The 21,349-nt window shown below is 35.8% G+C and overlaps 1 protein-coding gene across 1 annotated transcript in view; it reads left to right on the top strand.

Moving 5' to 3' along the window:
- The window catches only part of LOC121373748 (lymphotoxin-alpha-like), a 37,042-nt gene extending 18,136 nt beyond the window's left edge, over positions 1-18,906 (top strand). Inside the window, exons 2-6 of the mRNA XM_041500502.1 lie at positions 9,228-9,506; positions 10,264-10,300; positions 11,288-11,398; positions 13,332-13,446; positions 18,394-18,906. Of these exons, the coding sequence (XP_041356436.1) occupies positions 9,228-9,506; positions 10,264-10,300; positions 11,288-11,398; positions 13,332-13,446; positions 18,394-18,685 (834 nt within the window). The 3' untranslated portion in view covers positions 18,686-18,906. The remainder of the gene's footprint in view (positions 1-9,227; positions 9,507-10,263; positions 10,301-11,287; positions 11,399-13,331; positions 13,447-18,393) is intronic.
- The last annotated feature ends 2,443 nt before the right edge of the window (positions 18,907-21,349 follow it).

Genomic DNA, 21,349 nt, shown 5'->3' on the forward strand with positions numbered 1-21,349 from the left:
AGTGAATGATCAATAGATAATGTTATTGCCATAGTTCTGTAGAAACTGAGTACATGTTAAAATACGTCTTCAGAATCTTTTCAAATTAAAATATGGAAAATGAAACATTAACATTGTTTGTAAAAACATGATCAACACAACGAAATAATTAAGTATATGCAAATTACATCAAAGTAGGTAAGACTATCAACCACCAGTGTAAATTACAAACAATTACAAAAAATGTTCTTGCAAATTCGGCCATGGTGGTTGTATCTTTCAGCGTCATTTTCTCAGTTATTGCCGGGTTACAGAATATCGACCCTGACTTTTCTGTCTACCCACAGTGTGTACATAAATAATATGAAGAATCATTTAGGAGACCTTTCATGCATTCGGGGACCACATACCCCCCCCCCCCCCACACACACACACACTCACACACACAGCCAAAAGACTAGGTGTCTCTCGAGTGTTTGACCCCATATTATTATAAATACACACGGGTCACTTTCCTAATGCGTGTGTCTATTCTTAACCCATGACGTTAACGAAACGCAGCCGGGGTGCAAGAAGGTCGTGTTTTGTGGCCTCTGATAATCTTGTTTCATCACCTGGAGGAAGCAGCGTAATTACTATTATTATCAACAGTTTGTTGGGTTGTATTTGTTAAGCATTTGTATAATTAATGTGACTGTCTTGGGTTTACAGCCATTGTAAGACGTTTCTGACTAACGTTGGTGCCACACGATACGAGTGCTACGTACAATAATAGCCACGATATCGACAGGACAACATTTCTATTTCATCGGGTTGCTATGCAATCGGCTTTTCTCGTACGCTACATTCATATCGTGTGACCTCCTCATAACAGACTGTTTGACTACTTCTATTATATATTAAATACATTTTCTTGTTTAGATAGATAGAATAGATGTTTAATGACACTCTTCTTACTTAGAATGCCAGTTTTGTTTTGAGACATTTTATTGATCAGAAAAAAGTCAAAAGGATTGCACAATAAGCAGAGCCTATATAAGTGCTCTCCTAAAGAAGATGGACATCAGACAATAATCAGTATTCATAATGATATATAAAACATAATAACATAATGTTCAATGGCATAAAGTATTTAACATTATTAATATTTATTATTATATAGTAATACAAGGTAGAGAGTAGATAGAATAGAAATGGGATAGTCGAGTCGAAAAAATTATAATAGTGATGATCCTATTGTTGGAGCTAAACCTTATATGGGGCAGTAAAAATCAGAATAATAACTAGAATTTCTTACGTTCAGCTATATATTTATGTACTGCTTTAAAAATTAAATAGTTTTCTTCACTTCGTAGGTTTATTGAGCCAGATAATAATAGATATCAAGGTTTCTTAAGGATGCAAATAAATAATATCGTTGTCTGATGAACAGAGGGCAGACATAAAAATAATGGAAATTATCTTCACAGTTATCTTCACATGCACAGCTTGGACTATCAGAAAGATGGCTTAAAAATAAATGATAGTTTAGGTTGCTAGCTTACGAAGCTGACAATGGATGATGTTACATTTACGATTTCCATAAAGATAGAGAGTAGATAAAGAATTGGGATTTCCCTTTTTTATTTTGTTTATAGGTACACAGACATGGTTCATTTTGAGTTCAACTGTCAAGATCATTCCATATTTCTAAAGTATTAGGAATAAAGCTGTTTTATATGAATTAGTATAGCATGTTGGCAGAGTGAATAGAAGTTGAGTTGTGAGTGTGAAACGATTACTGGGATTAACATATGGTAATATTTCATCCATTAGATATTGAGATATTTCGCCTTTAAGTATTTTATGCATTATAATTAATTTACTATTTTTGCAACGTTTATATAATGGTTCCCAACCCAGTTCATGATATAGTTTGTCAGAAGATGTTCCTTTCCTAAGTCCTGTAATGACACGGGCAGCCTTAAGTTGCACTGACTCAATTGTATTGGATTCTTCTGCTGTACAATTATCCCAAATTATATTACCATATTCCAAGATTGGTCTTATAAATGCAACATACAATTTAGTTAGGGAATTTATATTTAATTTATATTTTATCATACGTAGAATGTTAAGTCGTTTACAAGCTTTAGTATATGCATCATTAATATGACCTGTCCATCTACCATTGGAGTTTAAAGCAAGCCCTAGATGTTTGTGGGAGGTTACATTATCAAGAGGAATTCCATTAAGATATAGCTTAGTATCAATATGTGGGTTTCTTGTGAATAACATTGATTTGGTATAGTTATACTTAATTCAACTGCCCCCTATCAAAGGCTTTAGTAATATCACAGAATACAAATCTTAAGTCCTTGCCATTATCTAGGTTTTTCATTATAGTATCATAAATAATTAGTAGTTGATTTGTTGTAGAATCTTTTGATGTGAAACCTGATTGATTATTAGTAAGAATATTATGATAATTAATATAATTATGAAGGTTTTTAAATGTAAATTTTTTCTAAGATTTTGCCAAAGCAATTTGTTACAGATATTGGTCTGTAATTTGAGGGACTCTTAATATCACCTTTACCTTTATATATGGCTGTACCATTGGCACACTTTCAGTCCCGTGGCACACAACCTAGTGAGAGAGATTTGTTAAACATTTTGGTCAGTGGTATTACAAGGAACTGACAAATGGATTTTATTAACTTAGGTGACATAATGTCAGATCCCGGCGCTTTATCGACATAAAGGGTTTTAATCTGGTCAAAAACATTTTGTTCTGAGATTACAATGCTAGATATTTTATATGGGGACAGTGGATTAATATTGGGTAGATGAGGTTCATTTTCGATTCTTGATATGGAGTCAAAATAATCGTTTAGCGCATTTGCTTTACATCTTGGTGATTACCATCGATAACTGGGCTTTATACTTTGTTTTTATTTCCGAATTTGCTAATGGATTTTGCCAGTTTCCACCATTGGATAATAGGGGTTGTTTTATCTATCAGTGCATTTTGTAATTTTGTAAGATAGTTTTGTTTGGCCTCTCTAATCATATTAATTACGATGTTCTCTGAATTGTTTCCATTGTTCTGGATTATTTTTAAGTAGCTTTTTTATGACATCTGTTGCGTTTTCTATTGGCTTGCCTGATATGTTTATTTACACAGGGTTTATCACTGGGACGTACACGAATAATCTTCTGTGGAATATATTTATTGATTGTGTGATTTAGTATGTCATTGATAATTTCGCTACCTACATTAATATCATTTATGTTATCAAGTTTCTGGTTCCAGTCAATTTGTAATAAACGGGTTGTAATTAAATCATAATTAGCATTTTCATAATCTAATATTGTTTCTGTGTAGGACGTTTCACGTAGTGAATTGAAGTGTATATCAATAATTGATGGACAATGATCACTACAAAAGTTTGGCAGCAGCATACTATTCCTAACAAGATCAATGTTATTAAAACAAAAGGGGTATAATATCGTTCATGTGGTAGGGGTGATTATTGTAGGTTCATGTATACTATTTTCAGGTTATATTTTTCAATAGTTCGTGCAAAAGGGTGATTGCGATGTATTTTTAAGAGATCTTCGTTAAGTCACCTACAATGATAATGTTAGAAAAAGTATTTGTACATTTGTCAATTAATGAATCAATTTTGTCCCGGTATGATATTCTGGCATTAGGTGATCTATATACAATGAGAAACTTATTGGTACCAGTATTGATTTCTACACATACTACTTCAAGGTCCATAAAGTCAGGATCTTTAAAGCGTTTGGCAATTAAGTTATTTCGAATATATATCTACCATATTTAGAGGTATCTGAACCAGGGTTGGGATGAATATCTGACAACGTAAAGAGAAGTAATGGCAGTACAGGTAATAAGAATAAGATATTAGAGAATCTAGATGAGTTACTGTTCACCAGGGAATGCTGCACAACAGGATGATTATGGAAGGAACTCATTTTGTAAGATTACTTTATAAGTCTTTCCAGTGACGTTGCAGGACCCTGTGAGCACCAACTTGAATTTTGGTTTAATATAATTTTGGAAATAAAAGGGGGGCTCCAACCAATAGGAAATGCTATAGAAAAAGCAATAATAAAACAATAGTATAGGACAATATGTACAGCATGTACAAAGTGACTTTATATATAACCATTTAATACATGGTATATATCGGTGAAGGGAAATTAATTATAGTTGTTACTGTGAATTTAGCATAAGAAATGGAAATATGCAATCTATAGCGTATCATTGATGCAATGGATAGTAGCATGTGGTACTATGATTCAGAAAATTAGATAAGCAAGTTGTCTCATACATACATACATACATACACACACGCACACGCACACGCACACACACACACACACACACACACACACACACATACAGAAGTAACATATCTAAATATTGTATAAGAGGCTAACTCAAATTATTTGGATGTTAGGCGTGCAGTAGAATAGGCAAACACAAATTATTTACATATCTGGCATATACAAATAAGTCATGTAATTGGAAAACAAGTAATACTGAACTATTTAGGAGCATAAAAAGAATCAGTAATAACAAATATACATGTTTAGTGTTCATCAGATAAGCACAAATCATTAGGTTAGTAATGATACACAGATAAACAGTAATAAAGATAGAGACAGGAAAGTATATCTACAAATATACACAAAAATACATGTAAACACATATACATACAATTAAGCATACATACATGCCATACATAAAAACATATAGCCTGCATGGGCACATGTACAACTGACATACATATATGGTTTGTAAAATAGTTCAGCAAATTAATTACATGCTCCTAATACGCATACAGATTGTTGAGATATGTACATATTCATATATATGTGCATATGCAATGTGAAACATGCATAGGGCAATTAAAGCCACACATTTATATCTATGGTTGAGAACATACATGTACTAGCAAGCTTAACATTTGAAGTAACTTAAATAATGATATGTTTTAATTATCATGTACTCAAAACAAATACATATTCATGCTTACACACATGTACATTACATTAACATTAGAATTAAACAAAGGATACAAATTATATATAAGACTATATATGAATAGACTAGAAACCTTAATTATGATTGGGTATTTTATATATATATATATCAAAACACAAGCCACTTTGCTACAATAAGTAATGTTATTGGCATGCATATGAAGACAAAAGACATTATGGTATAATCAGTGTTATTACATATCTGCAAATAAACATGGTTGACATATTTATACCAATTTACAACAAAACAAATGCATAGATACATTCATGCTCACACACATATACATAACATTGACATTGCAATTACACAATGTATACAATTATATACAACATTATACATAGTTAGACTAGAAACCATAATTATGATTGGGAATCACAAGCCACTAAGCTATGTTATTATCATGCATACCAAGACACACGACATTATTCTATAACAAGTGTTATTAAATATAATAGTATGCAAATAAACATGGTTGACATATTTGTACTAATTTAATACAAAACAAATACATAAATACATGCATGCTCACACACATGTATATAACATTAACAGTGAAATATCACAAAGTATATAGATTATATATAAAATATATATATAAAAATACAAAATTAAGACTAGAAACCATCATGTATATCAACAAACAAGCCACTAACCTACAATAAATTATGTTATTATCATGCATATAATACACACGACATTATGCAAGTGTTATTACACATGATGCTAATCATGGCTGGCATATATGTAGTTATTTACTTCATAAACAGTACAGTATAAGGAGTTAATTGAAATTAACCAAATTAACTAAATGATTTACTATGGTGGCTGGATATGGGGTATATGTTAATAAAGGATCCTGATCACTGTTGGGTACAAAGCATGCAGACGTTGCATTCAGCTGTTGGACAGTTTTGGGGATGGTGTCTTGTGATAACAGTGGAGCTGTTTGTCCATTGTGTTTGCTAAGTGTTGACATTTTAATTTTCGAAAACTTTTCCAAATCAATCTCACTATTTATTTTTAATATTCTCCCATCATTGGATTTCACTAGGAGTTGACCATCGTGGGTCCAGCAACTTTGTACTTTAGATTCTTTGTACAGGTCCCTCACTTTTCTGTGGAGTTGTGATCTATATTTGGTTAGTGCTTCATTTACAAACAATTTATGCTTATTTTTAGGAACAATATTGTATTGCTTTAGAATTTTTTGTTACTAAATGCTAGGGCTCGGTCTCTGTAGCTGGTGAAGCGGATGATTAAATCTCATGGCCTTTGGTTGTATCCAGACTTAGGAGGACCAATTCTATGTGATCGACCAATATGATTCTTAGTTAATTTAGGAGCAGATGCAGGCAAGATATGATCATTTATAACATGAAACACTAATTAGTCTGTATCTTCTCCACTTGTCTCAGGTATACCACACAGTTTCAAACATGTTCGCCGGGAATACTGTTTCAAGTTCGTCAATACGCATCTTAAGTTATTGCACCTCTTCCTTCAACGATACAATATCTAGGCATATTGATTCAATAATGACAGTTTTGAAAGACACATTGTTGAGGATCAAGCTAACAGCTTGTTGAATTTGCTTTTTTCGTCCTTTGATAGGTTTCCCAGTAAATGGTCGAAACTGTTACGTTCACTGGTGTGAGTGGTGGTGGTGTTAGTGGTTGTATGAGTGTCAGAGGAATCCACTCTAATAGATGCAGACTTTTTCTTACCCATTATTTTTATAATCAGTGGGATTATAACCTGGTCGTTCACCTCAAATATATAAGATTATGCAAGTTTATGAAAAATTAACAGCGATGAACAGCGACGAACACTTTGTTGAATCAATTTCCGACATAACAGGTATGTCGGAAATATGTACGTCAGGGATGTTATTGAGTTATATTCGATTTCAATCAGAAGAGGATCGATTCAACACACCTCTTTAATATGTAAGGATATTTGTATGATCATTCGTAATCACTATTACGTATATATGTATATGCATACCATGAATGAATGAATGTTTAACGACACCCCAGCACGAAACATACTTCGGCTATTGGGTGTCAAACTATGGTAAGATAGGCATACCACATTAATGCAGCATATTAAGAGGCTTCTCCTTCACCGATTCGCGAGTAGCTTCTAACCCGACGCCAGTGTCTGTATATCCAATGTGTTTGCGGTCGTGTCCTGATGTTTGTAGCAGTTATTGTTCATTTCTTTGGTAATATATATTTATTCGTACGTATGAAATCTGTTTTGAGCTACTAATAAATTCATTTCGACTTATTGTCGTGCTTATATCCAATTAAGGTTCAATCACGCTGTCTTGGGCACACACACCTCAGCTATCTGGGCTGTCTCTCCAGGACAGTGGGTTAGTTGTTAGTTTGTTAGTGAGAGAGAAGAGGGTGTAGTGACCTTACACCTACTCATTGACACTGAGCCCTTAAAAACATTACTCTGGGTTGGAGTCGGTACCTGGCTGCGAACTCTGTTCCTACCAGCCTGTAGTCCGATGGTTTAACCACTCCGCCACCGAGGCCGGTTTGAGCTACTGCAAACATTAGGCCGACAACAAACACTTACACAAACAGAAATAAGCTGATTAAGTAAACGAGTCTTGGAGTGGCAGTCCTCTTTATTGCGGTGCAAGAAAGAAGAAATCTCCAGTAAAGGATCTCCTCGGAGTGGCCGTCTTCCTATAGACGAGGTAGTAGATAGAGATTCATAGAATCAACCACTATTTTGTCAAATGCCCATTCGACTCGGCCCTGATCATGTATTATTGTTCTGTCATTGAGATTATTTGAAGGTTACAGATACTTATATTCTAAACAGGAAAATAAATTTAATATTTTAATCATCAAAATGTGTGTGTGTGTGTGTGTGTGTGTGTGTGTGTGTGTGTGTGTCCGTGCGTGCGTGTGTTATATGTATCATCAAGGCTGATTTTGGTGTATGGCTTGTTTTTACAATTAAAAACAATTTGTTCTCTTTTTTATACTTCTTCTTCTTGCCATGCATATTTCAAACGTTGTCAACATCAGATCCAAAAATTCAAATTAACAGCTCAAACTAGATTTTGCTTTCAATAATGTTGGACATGTAAAACTAATCCTGTTTAAGCTACTATAAAATACCACAAACACATGTTGTACAAACATTAATGTTCTAAAGTAAGAAAATGTAATTAATATCCAGTTTTATCATTAAAAGCTTTGTTAGCAGGAGTCATCACTCATTTCTTAATGAAGTATAATGATGAAGAAAACACTTTACAATATATATCTAGCTGTGGTATAAAGTGTTCATTAAAATTATACTAATGAAATGTATGAAATTTTATTTCTATCCGACACCAAAACTAAAGTGCATATAGAAGATAAAGGGTTAATCAGAGCAGTAAGTTAGTTAATCTAGATTTCAAACAGTTTTCTTGGTTATGAAAATATATTGGTTAATCAAAGTTCCCTTATATACTTTTGATGGAATGTTGCATTGATTCTGTTAAGTTGGCATCATTGATTTCTATCAATGTTCGACATCAAAACTATTTATACTTCACTAAGTCAAAATTGGTTAATAATTAAGGGATTGGTTAACCATGGCATTAATGCAGCTCCTTCTACCTCCTACAAAACTATATTACTTAACTTCCTAATGTGAATGACCTGAAAGGAATACAATGGCAAAGTTTCAAATTCCATAACTACCAGTGTGATCTTTTTATGGACATATCTCAATAACTCGTTCCAACCTGTGCCTTCATGTGAGTCTGTGTTTTCTGCTTGTATATATCCTGACACTGTGTATACGAATGCATGTGTTGAACTTGTCTATGAGTCTTTTTGTTACCTTTTTTTTTTTTTTTTTTTGGGGGGATGGGGGCGGGGGGGGGGGGGGGGGGGGGGAGCGGTTGTCCGTTTCTTAGAACATGGATTTATCGATGTAAAGCAGTGACTCAGGGCTCCCAACCCAGCCTATCCTATCTGATCTGGGACAATATACATAGATATGCATACATCAATACATACATTATAATAATAATAATAATAATAATAATAATATACGTACGTACTTGCTTGCATTGCTTACTTTCTAATGTTCTTCTTATCTTACTTATTTATCTTAAATGTCTTATTTTCTCACTAATACTCTAGCTGGGAGGTAAATTCTCCTTTTTTTACAGTTTCATTCTACACGCAGAATGTTTCCATTTCGTCAGACTGTGGCCATTTTCCTGATGGTTACAAATGTGATGCTGTTCTCTGTCGTGGTGTATAAAACATCACAGATGTACATGAAACCACATTCTACCATCTTCAGTAACTCGGTGATCTGTCACAAGGCCACGTGTAAACCAGGAGAGACGTGCTGTGACGTCACTGCAACCAACAAAACCGTCAATGGTTCTTTGTATTGCTGTTACGATGACTATGGGAAACCTATTCGTAGTATTATGCGAAAGGTAAATCTATTTTGTCAAAACTGTAACATTTATAGATACGATTCAATTATTCAAGATGCATTTCCATTTGAGAACATATTGAACTACTTTGTGGTTTTGCGAACCCACGAATAATGATAACGAACACTGGTCGAAAACAGATAATCTTCTTTAATGAAAAATGGCACTGACCAATGAGCGCGTTCGGTTTGATCGACAGTTTTCGGAAATATGGATGTTCACATTAGCATAACGGGGGATCCTTAGCTCAAGCATGAAATGATGCTATATATAGGAACTCCCCACTTTTCATTTAAAACAAAAGTAATGCAAATAATAAAAAGGGTTACTGTTATTAAATGAAATATACTTGGAACATTTCATAGGATGATTTGCTTATGAAACATATTGGGGTTTGCCTTCAAAAGAATGTAATGTCCAGTAAAGGATCTGATCGGGAGTGACTGTCCTCCTGTAGACATACACATGGAATGAACCACAAATTTGACAAATGCCTATTTGACTCTGAATTGTGCAGAGATGACGGTTTTGTTATCAGATTTCACGAGTGTGTCAAGAAAACAGATATTGAATAGGTAAAATATGTAGGGTGTATCCTTATAAACACGACGTTAATAGCCTCTAATTAAGGAATGTGCTGACTTACCGGTAAGCAATCCTTTCATTTTATACTAGACGTTATTTGTTACACAGTATGCACTCCATGCTTCTGACATTATTAGATGACAATTGAATTGTTGGAATTGTATATTTTCAGCAACTGGAAGATAACTATGAACGAGATGTAAAAAATGGTAAGTTACATCAGCTGTTAACATACACATATACACAGGCTAACACATACACGCGCATGAACATATGCATGCATACACGCACACCCGTGCATACATATACAGATGGAGAGAGGGAAGGAGAGAGAGACAGATGAACGGGAGAGAGAGCGAGACAGACAGGATGAAAGATAGATTGAGACACAGAAATGGAGAGAGACATATACAGACAACAGAGAGAGAGAGAGAGAGAGAGAGAGAGAGAGAGAGAGAGAGAGAGAGAGAGAGAGAGAGAGAGAGAGAGAGAGAGGGGGGGAGGGAAACACAGATAGTGCATGAGATAGTAAGACTGATACAACACTGTGTGTGTGTGTGTGTCTGTGTGTGTGTGCATGTGTGTGTGTCTGTGTGTGTGCGTGTGCGCGCGTATGTGTATGTGTGTACGCGTGTGTGTTCGTGTGTGTGTGTGTGTGTGCGTCTGTGTATGTTTGTGTGTGTGTTTTACGTCTTCTTGTTTTTTAGTATTATAGACCACGTATTACATTTGGTTCGTAATGTTATTTCAGATGACCATCTCCAGAGGGTGAGGAAAGTTGCTGCTGTTGTAAACGTATTATAGACCACGTATTACACTTAGTTCGTAATGTTATTTCAGATGACCATCTCCAGAGGGTGAGGAAAGTTGCTGCTGTTGTAATCGTATTACAGACCACGTATTACACTTAGTTCATAATGTTATTTCAGACTACCATCTCCTGAGGGTGAGGAAAGTTGCTGCTGTTGTAAACGTATTATAGACCACGTATTACACTTAGTTCGTAATGTTATTTCAGATGACCATCTCCAGAGGGTGAGGAAAGTTGCTGCTGTTGTAAACGTATTATAGACCACGTATTACACTTAGTTCATAATGTTATTTCAGACTACCATCTCCTGAGGGTGAGGAAAGTTGCTGCTGTTGTAAACGTATTATAGACCACGTATTACACTTAGTTCGTAATGTTATTTCAGATGACCATCTCCAGAGGGTGAGGAAAGTTGCTGCTGTTGTAAACGAAGACAAAACTCAACAGAAACCCGCTTCTCATCTTCAGATGGATCCTAATGCACAGTATGATAAAGGTGAGATTTAAAAAATGTAATCTCGTTTGCTTTCAGAAAGTTGTCAGAATATGAATCTAGGCACATTCTGTAAAACAATAACTAGTTATGATCAGCTATGACAAAGGTAAACTTAAAGCGACAGACCCTAGTTGTTGAACACTACACGGCGTCGTTTTCACTATTATATCCGGGTTTTTTTAATTGCTGAAATTAGACTTTACTTAAATGTTAGATTATCCATTCCCGTACATCCAAAGTGTTTGTGTGCCATCCTGGTGTTTGTAATTCCAAGAAATAAAATGCATTTTTCATATTGCTAGTTCGACCCCGACCACCTCTCAGTCGTACACGCGCCTGAAAAAGACAGATTTTTGTCAAAAGTACTAATACTTTGTTTTTTAAATGGCAAAATATATACACACGAATAGATATAATCCACACACTTTATGTATATTGTTGTTGTTGATATTTTGTTTGGGTTTTTTTTTTATTTTTTTTTTTTTAAATTATTATTATCTGGGGCCAAGAAGGAAAAAAAAAAGATAAAGGAGGTGTTATGTACTGAATTAGTATTGATACAAGAAAGTATTATGAAAAGGTGTGTGAAGGAGTATAAAGTGCGAAGAAGGTATTTTTTAGAAATAAATATATCTCAATATTTGATAGATTTAATAAACTTTTATGATGTTTGAAATAAATTATACCACTGCTCCCATTCTGTCTTGAAATCTTCATAATTACCATTTTTATATAAGATACATTTTTCAGTTTCCAACTTTTCTTCAATTATAGTTTTTAAGGCAGAGAAGTTTAATTTTTGTTTTTGTATTTTCATGGAATAAATATAATATTTTATGTTAATAATTAACCAATTTATTGCATAGATATTTGTGGTTTTTTAAGCAGACCCAAAATGGCAGTATGTTTATCTATAATTATGCACTCTTCTATAGTATTGAATATCCTAAATTCTTTAACATAACAACAATCCTAAAATAGATGTTCAATTGTCTCTGGCATACGATTACAAAAAGTACATTTATTTGAATTAATATAATGTATTGTATATAGAAATGTGTTAGTAGCGAGAAATCTGTGTAGAATTTTATACTGAAACCAATGTAAAGTTGTATCTCTAACGCATTTAAATGGTGTATTGTAAAATATATTCCATTCTGCTGGTGAATAACAAAAACCTTTATTTTTATATTTTAATTGAGACTTTGGAATGGCTTTTGTGTAGCATAACAATGTATATATTTCTCTACATCCCGTTTTGTCTTTAAGAAGTTGCTTTAGCTTGTGGGGGTAGACTGGTTTTTCGTTTGTAATTGACTCGTTTATTTCTTCATTATGTTTTCCATATATTCTTATGAAACATTTCACTGCATTAATTAAAGAAGCATACTATAGAAAGTTTGTTTTTATATTACATTTTGCAATAAAATCGCATAAATTTAGAAATACTTTTTGGCATCCAGCGCAAATTCAGATATTAAAAGTGTAAATGATCAGGATATTGTAAGTAAAATATACAGTTCCGTTGCAAATGCTTGCCATGTATTGTGCGAATACCACAAAAAGAACTCCCAGTTACAAATCCAGAAAATCTGGAAAGGTGACGCCTGTAATAGATTTTACCTTTTCTTAGCATAATACATATTCGTTATACCCCAGAGTTTTCCCATCCATCCAGTCTGTCTGTCTGTCTATATGTCAGTATGTGTGTTTATCTGTGGGCAAGTCCCTATATACAGTCTCTTGCCACTAATGACAAAAAAATGTATCATCTTCAAGACTATATGTCAGAATGACCAAATGTTTGATATCGACGATTAATACATGTACTCTAGTGGTGTCCGTTAAACAGATCAAACATCAACTTTTAACTTTGTCTATTTTCATCAATAAATGCGGCGGAATGACAATAAAAACAATGTATTATTTTCAGTTGCAAATCTCTCGACTCTCCGGTGGAAATCAAATGGGAAGAGATCGTTTGTGAAAAACGGACTCACTGTCGTTGAGGGAGGGATTAAGGTGGCCAAAGAAGGGAACTATTTCATCTGGCCTCAGACTAGAGTTATCCACCCATTTGGTTGTCCAAAATACGGAAGTTAATGCGAGAAAATATAGTTTTCTTGTGATGTGATTAATGGCTGGGGAGCTGCTTAGTATACTGGATTGTTACACTGGGTTTGACAGGTGAGAGGATGCAGTTAGTGAATATGTGCACTTGGTTTACACTGGATACTGCATAATGTCCCCCAGAGCACATTGAAGTCATGCAAAATTTGTGTAAAATGCAGAGAAATGGGTGTGATTCGGTCCCTTAGCCCACGTGTGTTTGTTTACATTGATATAACGTGGAAAAGAGCTGGACAACAGATGTCGTCCTTTCGAGTGTTCAATGGGCCCAGGCAGGTAATGTTTCCCGTGAAATGCTAATGGCCTGGTGAAATTAATAAAAGTGCTACAGCCACTGGGGCTACATGAGAATACATAGTGAAATTAATTGTGGTCTGAGGCCTGATATAGTAGGATGTTTGACACAGGGTGACACACTTTGATACCTAATTGTGAGGTAACAATGTCAGTTACAGCACTCAAAATGTACATGCTAATTGTCCAGATAGGTGGAAATCTGAAACTAATCAGTTTGGGTGGTGAATATTTTATTTTGTTTAATTAAATTAAATTTTATTATATTTATATTTTCAAAATTTTTAATTTCACAAATTATGACATAATTCAGCATGCATTGTACCCCTATCAGGTCATAGGTCATTCTTTTCAATCAGGCTGTATCCCTACACCCTATGAGAGCCTCACTTTGAAGGTTAAGGTCAAATAAGTCAATATGGAGGATTTCTTCAATGATGTTTGACACAGGGTGACACACTTTGATACCAAATTGTGAGGTAATTATGCCAGTTACAGCACTCAAAATGTACATGATAATTGTGCAGATAGGTGGAAATCTGAAAGTTATCAGTTTGGGTGATGAATATTTTATTTCTTTAAATTAAATTAAATTTTATTATATTTATATTTTCAAAATTTGTAATTTCACAAATTATGACATAATTCAGCATGCATTGTACCCCTATCAGGTCATAGGTCATTCTTTTCAATCAGAATGTATCCCTGCACCCTGTGAGGGCCTCACTTTGAGTAATTGAGCTAATTGAACAAGTGAAAATGGAGGCTTTTTATCAAAATACCAGAGGGTAATTTTTTCAAAATGTGATCCTGGGCCAAATGGTGAATGTATAATGTGGAATGGGCCTCCCAGACCAAATGGATATGGTGCTATTAAGTTCAAATCACCAATCACAGGCCAGTATCGTACAGTAAATGCTCACAGATTAAGTTTCATGGTCTTTAATAAGGAGATGGACATAGATGGCAGTGACATCAGTCACCTGTGCCATAACCGTCTTTGTATGTTTAAAGATCACTTATCTGCTGAGCCACATGCAATTAACAGCTCGCGCATACAATGTGTGAACCGGGATGTCTGTCAGGGACATGGACAATACCCTCCCTGCCTCTTGCATCTCAGAATGCATAACATATAAGAATGTAAAACAATAACAAAGTTTAATTTAAAGAAATATTTTATGTCATAAAATCACATATAAATATCACATATAAATATCACATGATACATTTATTCAAAAGCATACATTTATTCACATTACTATTTTTTATTGTTTAAAGTCAGTCTTCAATGTCTAGGGTTCATATCCACAGCAGAAATCCTATCATGCAAACTGATAGTTCCTATATTATATGTATCACTTGAAGGTTTGTGACAAAAATTACTTTGAATAACTGTGGTCACAGGAGTTGTCTGTTCTTTGACTGTCAATATCTAATAATCCTTTCTTGTAGTCAGCTTGTTGATCTCTGTGCAAATGTTTATATCGTAAGTGATCTCTAATTTTACTTCCTTGCTGGACTAAGTGCCTTTTAATCACCTGTGGATTGTTTTGATATCTTTTTGATAGTCCGACTCTTTGTCCATCTGACGCAGTGAACGCCTCACCCGAGCTGACAGTTCGATGCCACAGTACTTGCACTTTTCTATCATGGATGTTCCCGGGGCGTTGTTCAGCCTGTGGATGGTGGATGCAGCTCTCCCAGTCATCGTTCGTGAATAGTTCACATTCTTAGGTAAGGAAACACTGAGAGAACGGTTCGCAGCCTCACATTTCTGTGTGTCTGTATACAGTTTCATTTGCTCTACAGCTGAAATACTTAGTTTAATCTTCAGAAGTTCCAGTACTAACATTTTGTCATTTTCATTCATATTCAGCTCTGTGATTCTGTGTGTACCGAGGAACATGGATCGGTGCCACCAGTTGTTCGTTATTCCTCCACTGCAGACGACCGAGTACCGCGAACACTTTGAACAGTCACCACCGTAGCACGAAAGTGTCGATTGCAGGACCTTTGGTAAGTTTCGTTTCAGTACACCGATATTACCAGTGTGTAGTTTCATCAGTTCTTTAAGAATTAAACTGCACCTTGCTTTCATATCCTGGCTGAATACCTTCTGTGCTTCACGCTTTTGTTCACGGGTGTACCCAGTAAACATGTCGGGACTGAAGTTAGCTTTGTAACACTTACGAAACTGACTCTGACCTAAGTGGGTTGGATCGGCTAGCCGCTGCACTTTCCACATTGGATGTAGAAGTTTCAAAGCACTACCAACTCCAGCAGATGATCTGGAATCTCCATCTGTTGTGACGTATTTTATGAGAATACCTTGTAGAGCCAAGTCTGTTCCGATATCTTTTCCCATCTCGTATTCCGACAGCGGAGCAAATGGCGGCAAGTTTGCTGTGCAGTCAGGATGACCACCGGGACACGTCACATGAATACCTTTGTTTCTTAACCAGGCTCCGGTCCAACAAAGTTTATTCTGGAAGCAGGCACTTACAATGAATTTTCTTTCAGTCATTGTTTCACACGCAAGTCCTATAGCTTGTGATGCATTCTGGCCCGGTTTCTTCCGACTTGTTATTGTCGTGGAGTTGTATCTCCCATCCATGGCTATGTTAATTTCATCACGTTCATTTCCACGTTTCATGTTAATGTCTTTCAGTAGCTCAACTTTTTGTGCCATATCTTTTTCATTTAGATCTGTTACAGCCGTTGATACCTTGTATGATGTTCTCTGCATACTGCTCCGACACGGTGGTGGAATGTCCATGCCTGCCAATAGCACTCTCGCTCTCGTATTGCCGACGGGAGTATCTTGGAGACCGATAGCAAGACCCACATTAGTTTTTGCTGCATTTGGGCCAGGTTTATTTGTCTTCACCTCATTGTACAATTTGCTTTCAGGAGCAGTGAAGTCACAATTCACACAGTGTAGTGTGACTTTCCAACAAAGACCCCACTTAACCTCTTTTAATATTTGCATTTCAGGCTCGTCGCACTCAGGGGAAGCTGTTGAGTGGTATCTGAAAGCTGCATTCCATACATCTACCATTCTGTCATTGTCCATTATTCTCATGCCTTCTTTGTCTTTACACTGTTGTTCTTCTTTCATTTCAGACGCAGTACATGTACTCGTAATGGGACGTAGCAGGCGGACTGGCTGTGACACACCTTCGCAATCTGGAGTGGATATGGTGGCTGAAGTGGAACTCGACTTCGTGACCAAGGCAAACTCGTCTATATTCATCCGGACTACTGGTCGCAACTTCTCAGTGTGAGATTCTGGACTTGCATGTTCATGCAGCAGAGTTGCACCCTTATTCCAAGGTGCATGTCCCTTCTTGAACTGTGTCTTTCGTCTTGTATTGCCTTCCATGGATGTGACTCGTAGTGTATAAAACAGTGAAATACTTATTGTGGTATGCATGTCCACCCTTATATATATGTTCATGTGTGATGTCACTTTCAGTTCTGATGCATTAAAACATTTCAGTGCAGTGGCAGTTGACAGCTTTTTTTTGTTCACTGTGTATTCGGTACTGCATCTTTGCAGACTGGTGCCCTGTCCTCTGCATTCAGGTGTGACCTGTTACGGTGTGCAGACACCTTGCTAATTACCCTCACCAGAATGACACTCGAGCAGTCCTAATTTGTAATTGGCATATATTGACTGTGTGCAGTATCCAAAATTTTACAGTTTTAAAGATTAAATTTTGTTTAAAAAGAGAACTTTGTGGGAATTTTTTTTTTGAAAATGTATCAATTTAAATTAAATTGTTTTTTTTTGTTGAAAAAATCATATTCCTGCCAACTGCTATATTTCAATTGCAGAGAACACAATAAGGAGCAAGTTTCTTTTTGTTGTTCAGAAAAATGTCTGTAACTTTTAAAGTTATTGCATAATTACTAGTCCACTATTGGGAATAATTTGACGCAGATTGCCGCCTTTTGTGGCACAGGCAGTCCCCCATTTCACAGGCTCCAATAGCCATATTTGGTATCAAATATTCTTTTTATTGCCTGTATGCAACTTGACATATGTATTTAAATGCCATATGTGAGTTTGAGTGTCATGGTGAAAACAATTTTGGTCTGATAGGCCTCAGACTAGAGTTATCCACCCATTTGGTTGTCCAAAATACGGAAGTTAATGCGAGAAAATATAGTTTTCTTGTGATGTGATTAATGGCTGGGGAGCTGCTTAGTATACTGGATTGTTACACTGGGTTTGACAGGTGAGAGGATGCAGTTAGTGAATATGTGCACTTGGTTTACACTGGATACTGCATAATGTCCCCCAGAGCACATTGAAGTCATGCAAAATTTGTGTAAAATGCAGAGAAATGGGTGTGATTCGGTCCCTTAGCCCACGTGTGTTTGTTTACATTGATATAACGTGGAAAAGAGCTGGACAACAGATGTCGTCCTTTCGAGTGTTCAATGGGCCCAGGCAGGTAATGTTTTCCGTGAAATGCTAATGGCCTGGTGAAATTAATAAAAGTGCTACAGCCACTGGGGCTACATGAGAATACATAGTGAAATTAATTGTGGTCTGAGGCCATCTACAGTAACGTTGTGTTTTACGGCAACGGAACGCAACCAAGCGGCTTCCTGTTGCATTTTCTTTACAAAAGTGTTCCCACAACAATAAAGCCTATCGTCCCAGAGCTGTCGTCCAACCGCCAGTGGATGTGTGAAATCCGACGAGGGAAGCCCGCCTTCGCGACATCCTACATCGGCGCTGTCTACCATCTGGAGACCGGGGCCACGGTGATGGTGATGGTGAAGACGTCGTCGGTGGATAGACTTGTCAAACAGCCACAGTCAACCTACTTCGGAATTTACATGATTTAATAGTTGCCGTGTGTAGAGACCGCTGATGTTCGGTGTTCGTACTTCGGAATTTACATGATTTAATAGTTGCCGTGTGTAGAGACCGCTGATATTCGCTGTTCATCTAGTTTGTTTTGTTTACTGAGACCACTAGGAAGGAAGGAAATGTTTTATTTAACGACGCACTCAACACATTTTATTTACGGTTATATGGCGTCGGACATATGGTTAACAACCACACATATATGAGAGAGGAAACCCACTGTTGCCACATCATGGGCTACTCCTTTTCTATTAGCAATAAGGGATATTTTATATGCACCATCCCACAGACAAAATAGTACATAACATGGCCTTTGTTACACCAGTTGTGAAGCACTGGCTGGAACGAGAAATAGCCCAATGGGCCCACCGATGGGAATCGATCGCGCATCAGACGAGCGCTGTACCACTGAGCTCACACACACACCCGACACCACTAGAGCACATTGACATATTAATGACATATATTTTACTCGTAGGCTTAGAGAGGAAACCCGCTACGTTTCCATCAGCAGCAGGTGATCTTTTGTGTGCATTGTTCCCAGACAGGACAGCACATACCACGGCCATTGATATACCAGCCGTGGAAGCTATAGTCTAAACTGTGTTGAAGTCTCGTTAAACAAACATTTCTTTGCTGGACTTTTGATAGGCTAAGTGTTGGGTATCGTTAAACAAACATGTCTCTCCTAACCTTTTATTATTTGTGTATTAGAATCTCACCCGAGGCAATATGGGATCGTTAGTAAATCCTAATATTGACTCAAAACCAGAGCTTCAAATAGGTGGCCATCCCAGCCTTCATGAACATTGTTTTTTGTAAGTAATTTCAGTTTGAGTTGACGGAAGAAACAAAGTAAAAGTGTATTGGAAAAAACACCCCACTATATTTGTGTGGAAATTAGAAAACAAACGGCTTAAAAATAAATAACTTTTAGTCCATACTATAGTGAGAAAACGACGTTCACTTGTTGGAAGGAAAATAATCTCAGTTTTGTAATTGATATTGATAATTGTCTTGGTAACAAAACAAAATAATTTTCTAAATTAAAATTATGTTTGATAAGGCAATAAAAGAGACACTTGGAGGAATTTGTGCCAGTTTTGATACAATAGGTCAAATATTCTTTAATTTGTTTAATAATAGATTTTCTATCATAGAATTTGAAGTTTTGTTTTTCAAAAACTAACAACTGAAAAGCCTAAAGGTAAAAAGAGATTTCTAACTTTAAATAAATACATTGCGTTTTTGCCTGATTTACTACAGCTGTTTTAGCAGCGAGGAAATTTCTGATTTAAAAAAATATAATACCTGAACAGTCATACTGATCAACTGTGTCCACGTCATTATTATTATTATTTATTTTAAAATTAACATTATATCTCTTACATCCAATCTCTACAATTTTTGTTTTACCAACCGATCAGACGATATCATCTCGAGAAGAAAAAAGAATGGAAACTGGTGATCTCCATTGTAAAATACCTTTTACCTTGTTTTATTTTATTTCCTGTAAATTATATACATGTATGTTTTATTTTTAATGTAATATAAATAGCGAACTATTTTCATTTACGAAATTCTCCGAAGTTACTCTACCACTTTGTGTCAAACGTGTCTGCAACTGAATGACGTCCGTCGATAGGAAGAGTTCATCATGGGGGTAACGAAATTGGAAGTAAATTTACAAAACTAGTTATATGAAAAATACTATTGTGTATTTGAACCACGTTTTGTTTATATAAGCGCAAAAACAACAACAACATAATGCTTTAAACAGAAAGCAATACCAATAAACCACTTTTAAGATGGAAGAACATAACAAAATTTCAAATACCCTGCAATATAGAACGGTCTGAAATGTAAACTTGTAAAAGTATTTGTTGATCAAACAGATTTGGATATATTCGTTTTTATTTATTGTGCTACGTTGCTAATTCATATTTGTTGTGTGATAATGGTTGTGAATTTCAACTCTACTGCCAGTCATGTTCAAGGTAGGCGTCATTTGAGTAATTTTGTTGATGCTGGGAACTGCGTTTGTTGTAAAATTCGTATTTTGCAAGTTCGTTTGAAAACTTTTAGAGGTCATGGCCGGATAAACGGGGTCACTTGTCGCGTTTTTAATTTGGGGTTTACACGATGCTTTTTCACTGCTAGGTGCACTTAAGGGATCAGTATTTTCATCAATTTGTTCTATAATTTTTGAACATTTGCGTTTTTATGTTAACAAAAGGTGAGTTATCGGTGTCGTCTGCTGTCTGTGACTGTACATCATCCATCAGCTGATTTCACTCAACGGGACGATTGTTAGTTGACATTCTGCTTGAAGACACCGATGCAGCAAGCGTTGCTATATCGTCTGGAGAGTATTCTTCAGGGTAATTTCTTGGTTAGAATATTTCTTCCAATTCACCGAAATTAAACGACTCGGCGTCTTCTACGTGTACGTCATCCATATTTACAAACAGTGACACTTCACCGCGTATGAATACACGTAAACAATGTTACAGTAAGTACATTGACTTTCGGGGGTCATGTCAGACAGATTGACCTGATTGACAATTCGTTCCTCTTTAAAATACTATCGACAACGACACGCGTCGAGTTTTAGAGGTACGTAACCTATTAAATCTTTATGA

The sequence above is a fragment of the Gigantopelta aegis genome, chromosome 5, assembly GCF_016097555.1.
Source record: "Gigantopelta aegis isolate Gae_Host chromosome 5, Gae_host_genome, whole genome shotgun sequence".
Taxonomy (NCBI): domain Eukaryota; kingdom Metazoa; phylum Mollusca; class Gastropoda; order Neomphalida; family Peltospiridae; genus Gigantopelta; species Gigantopelta aegis.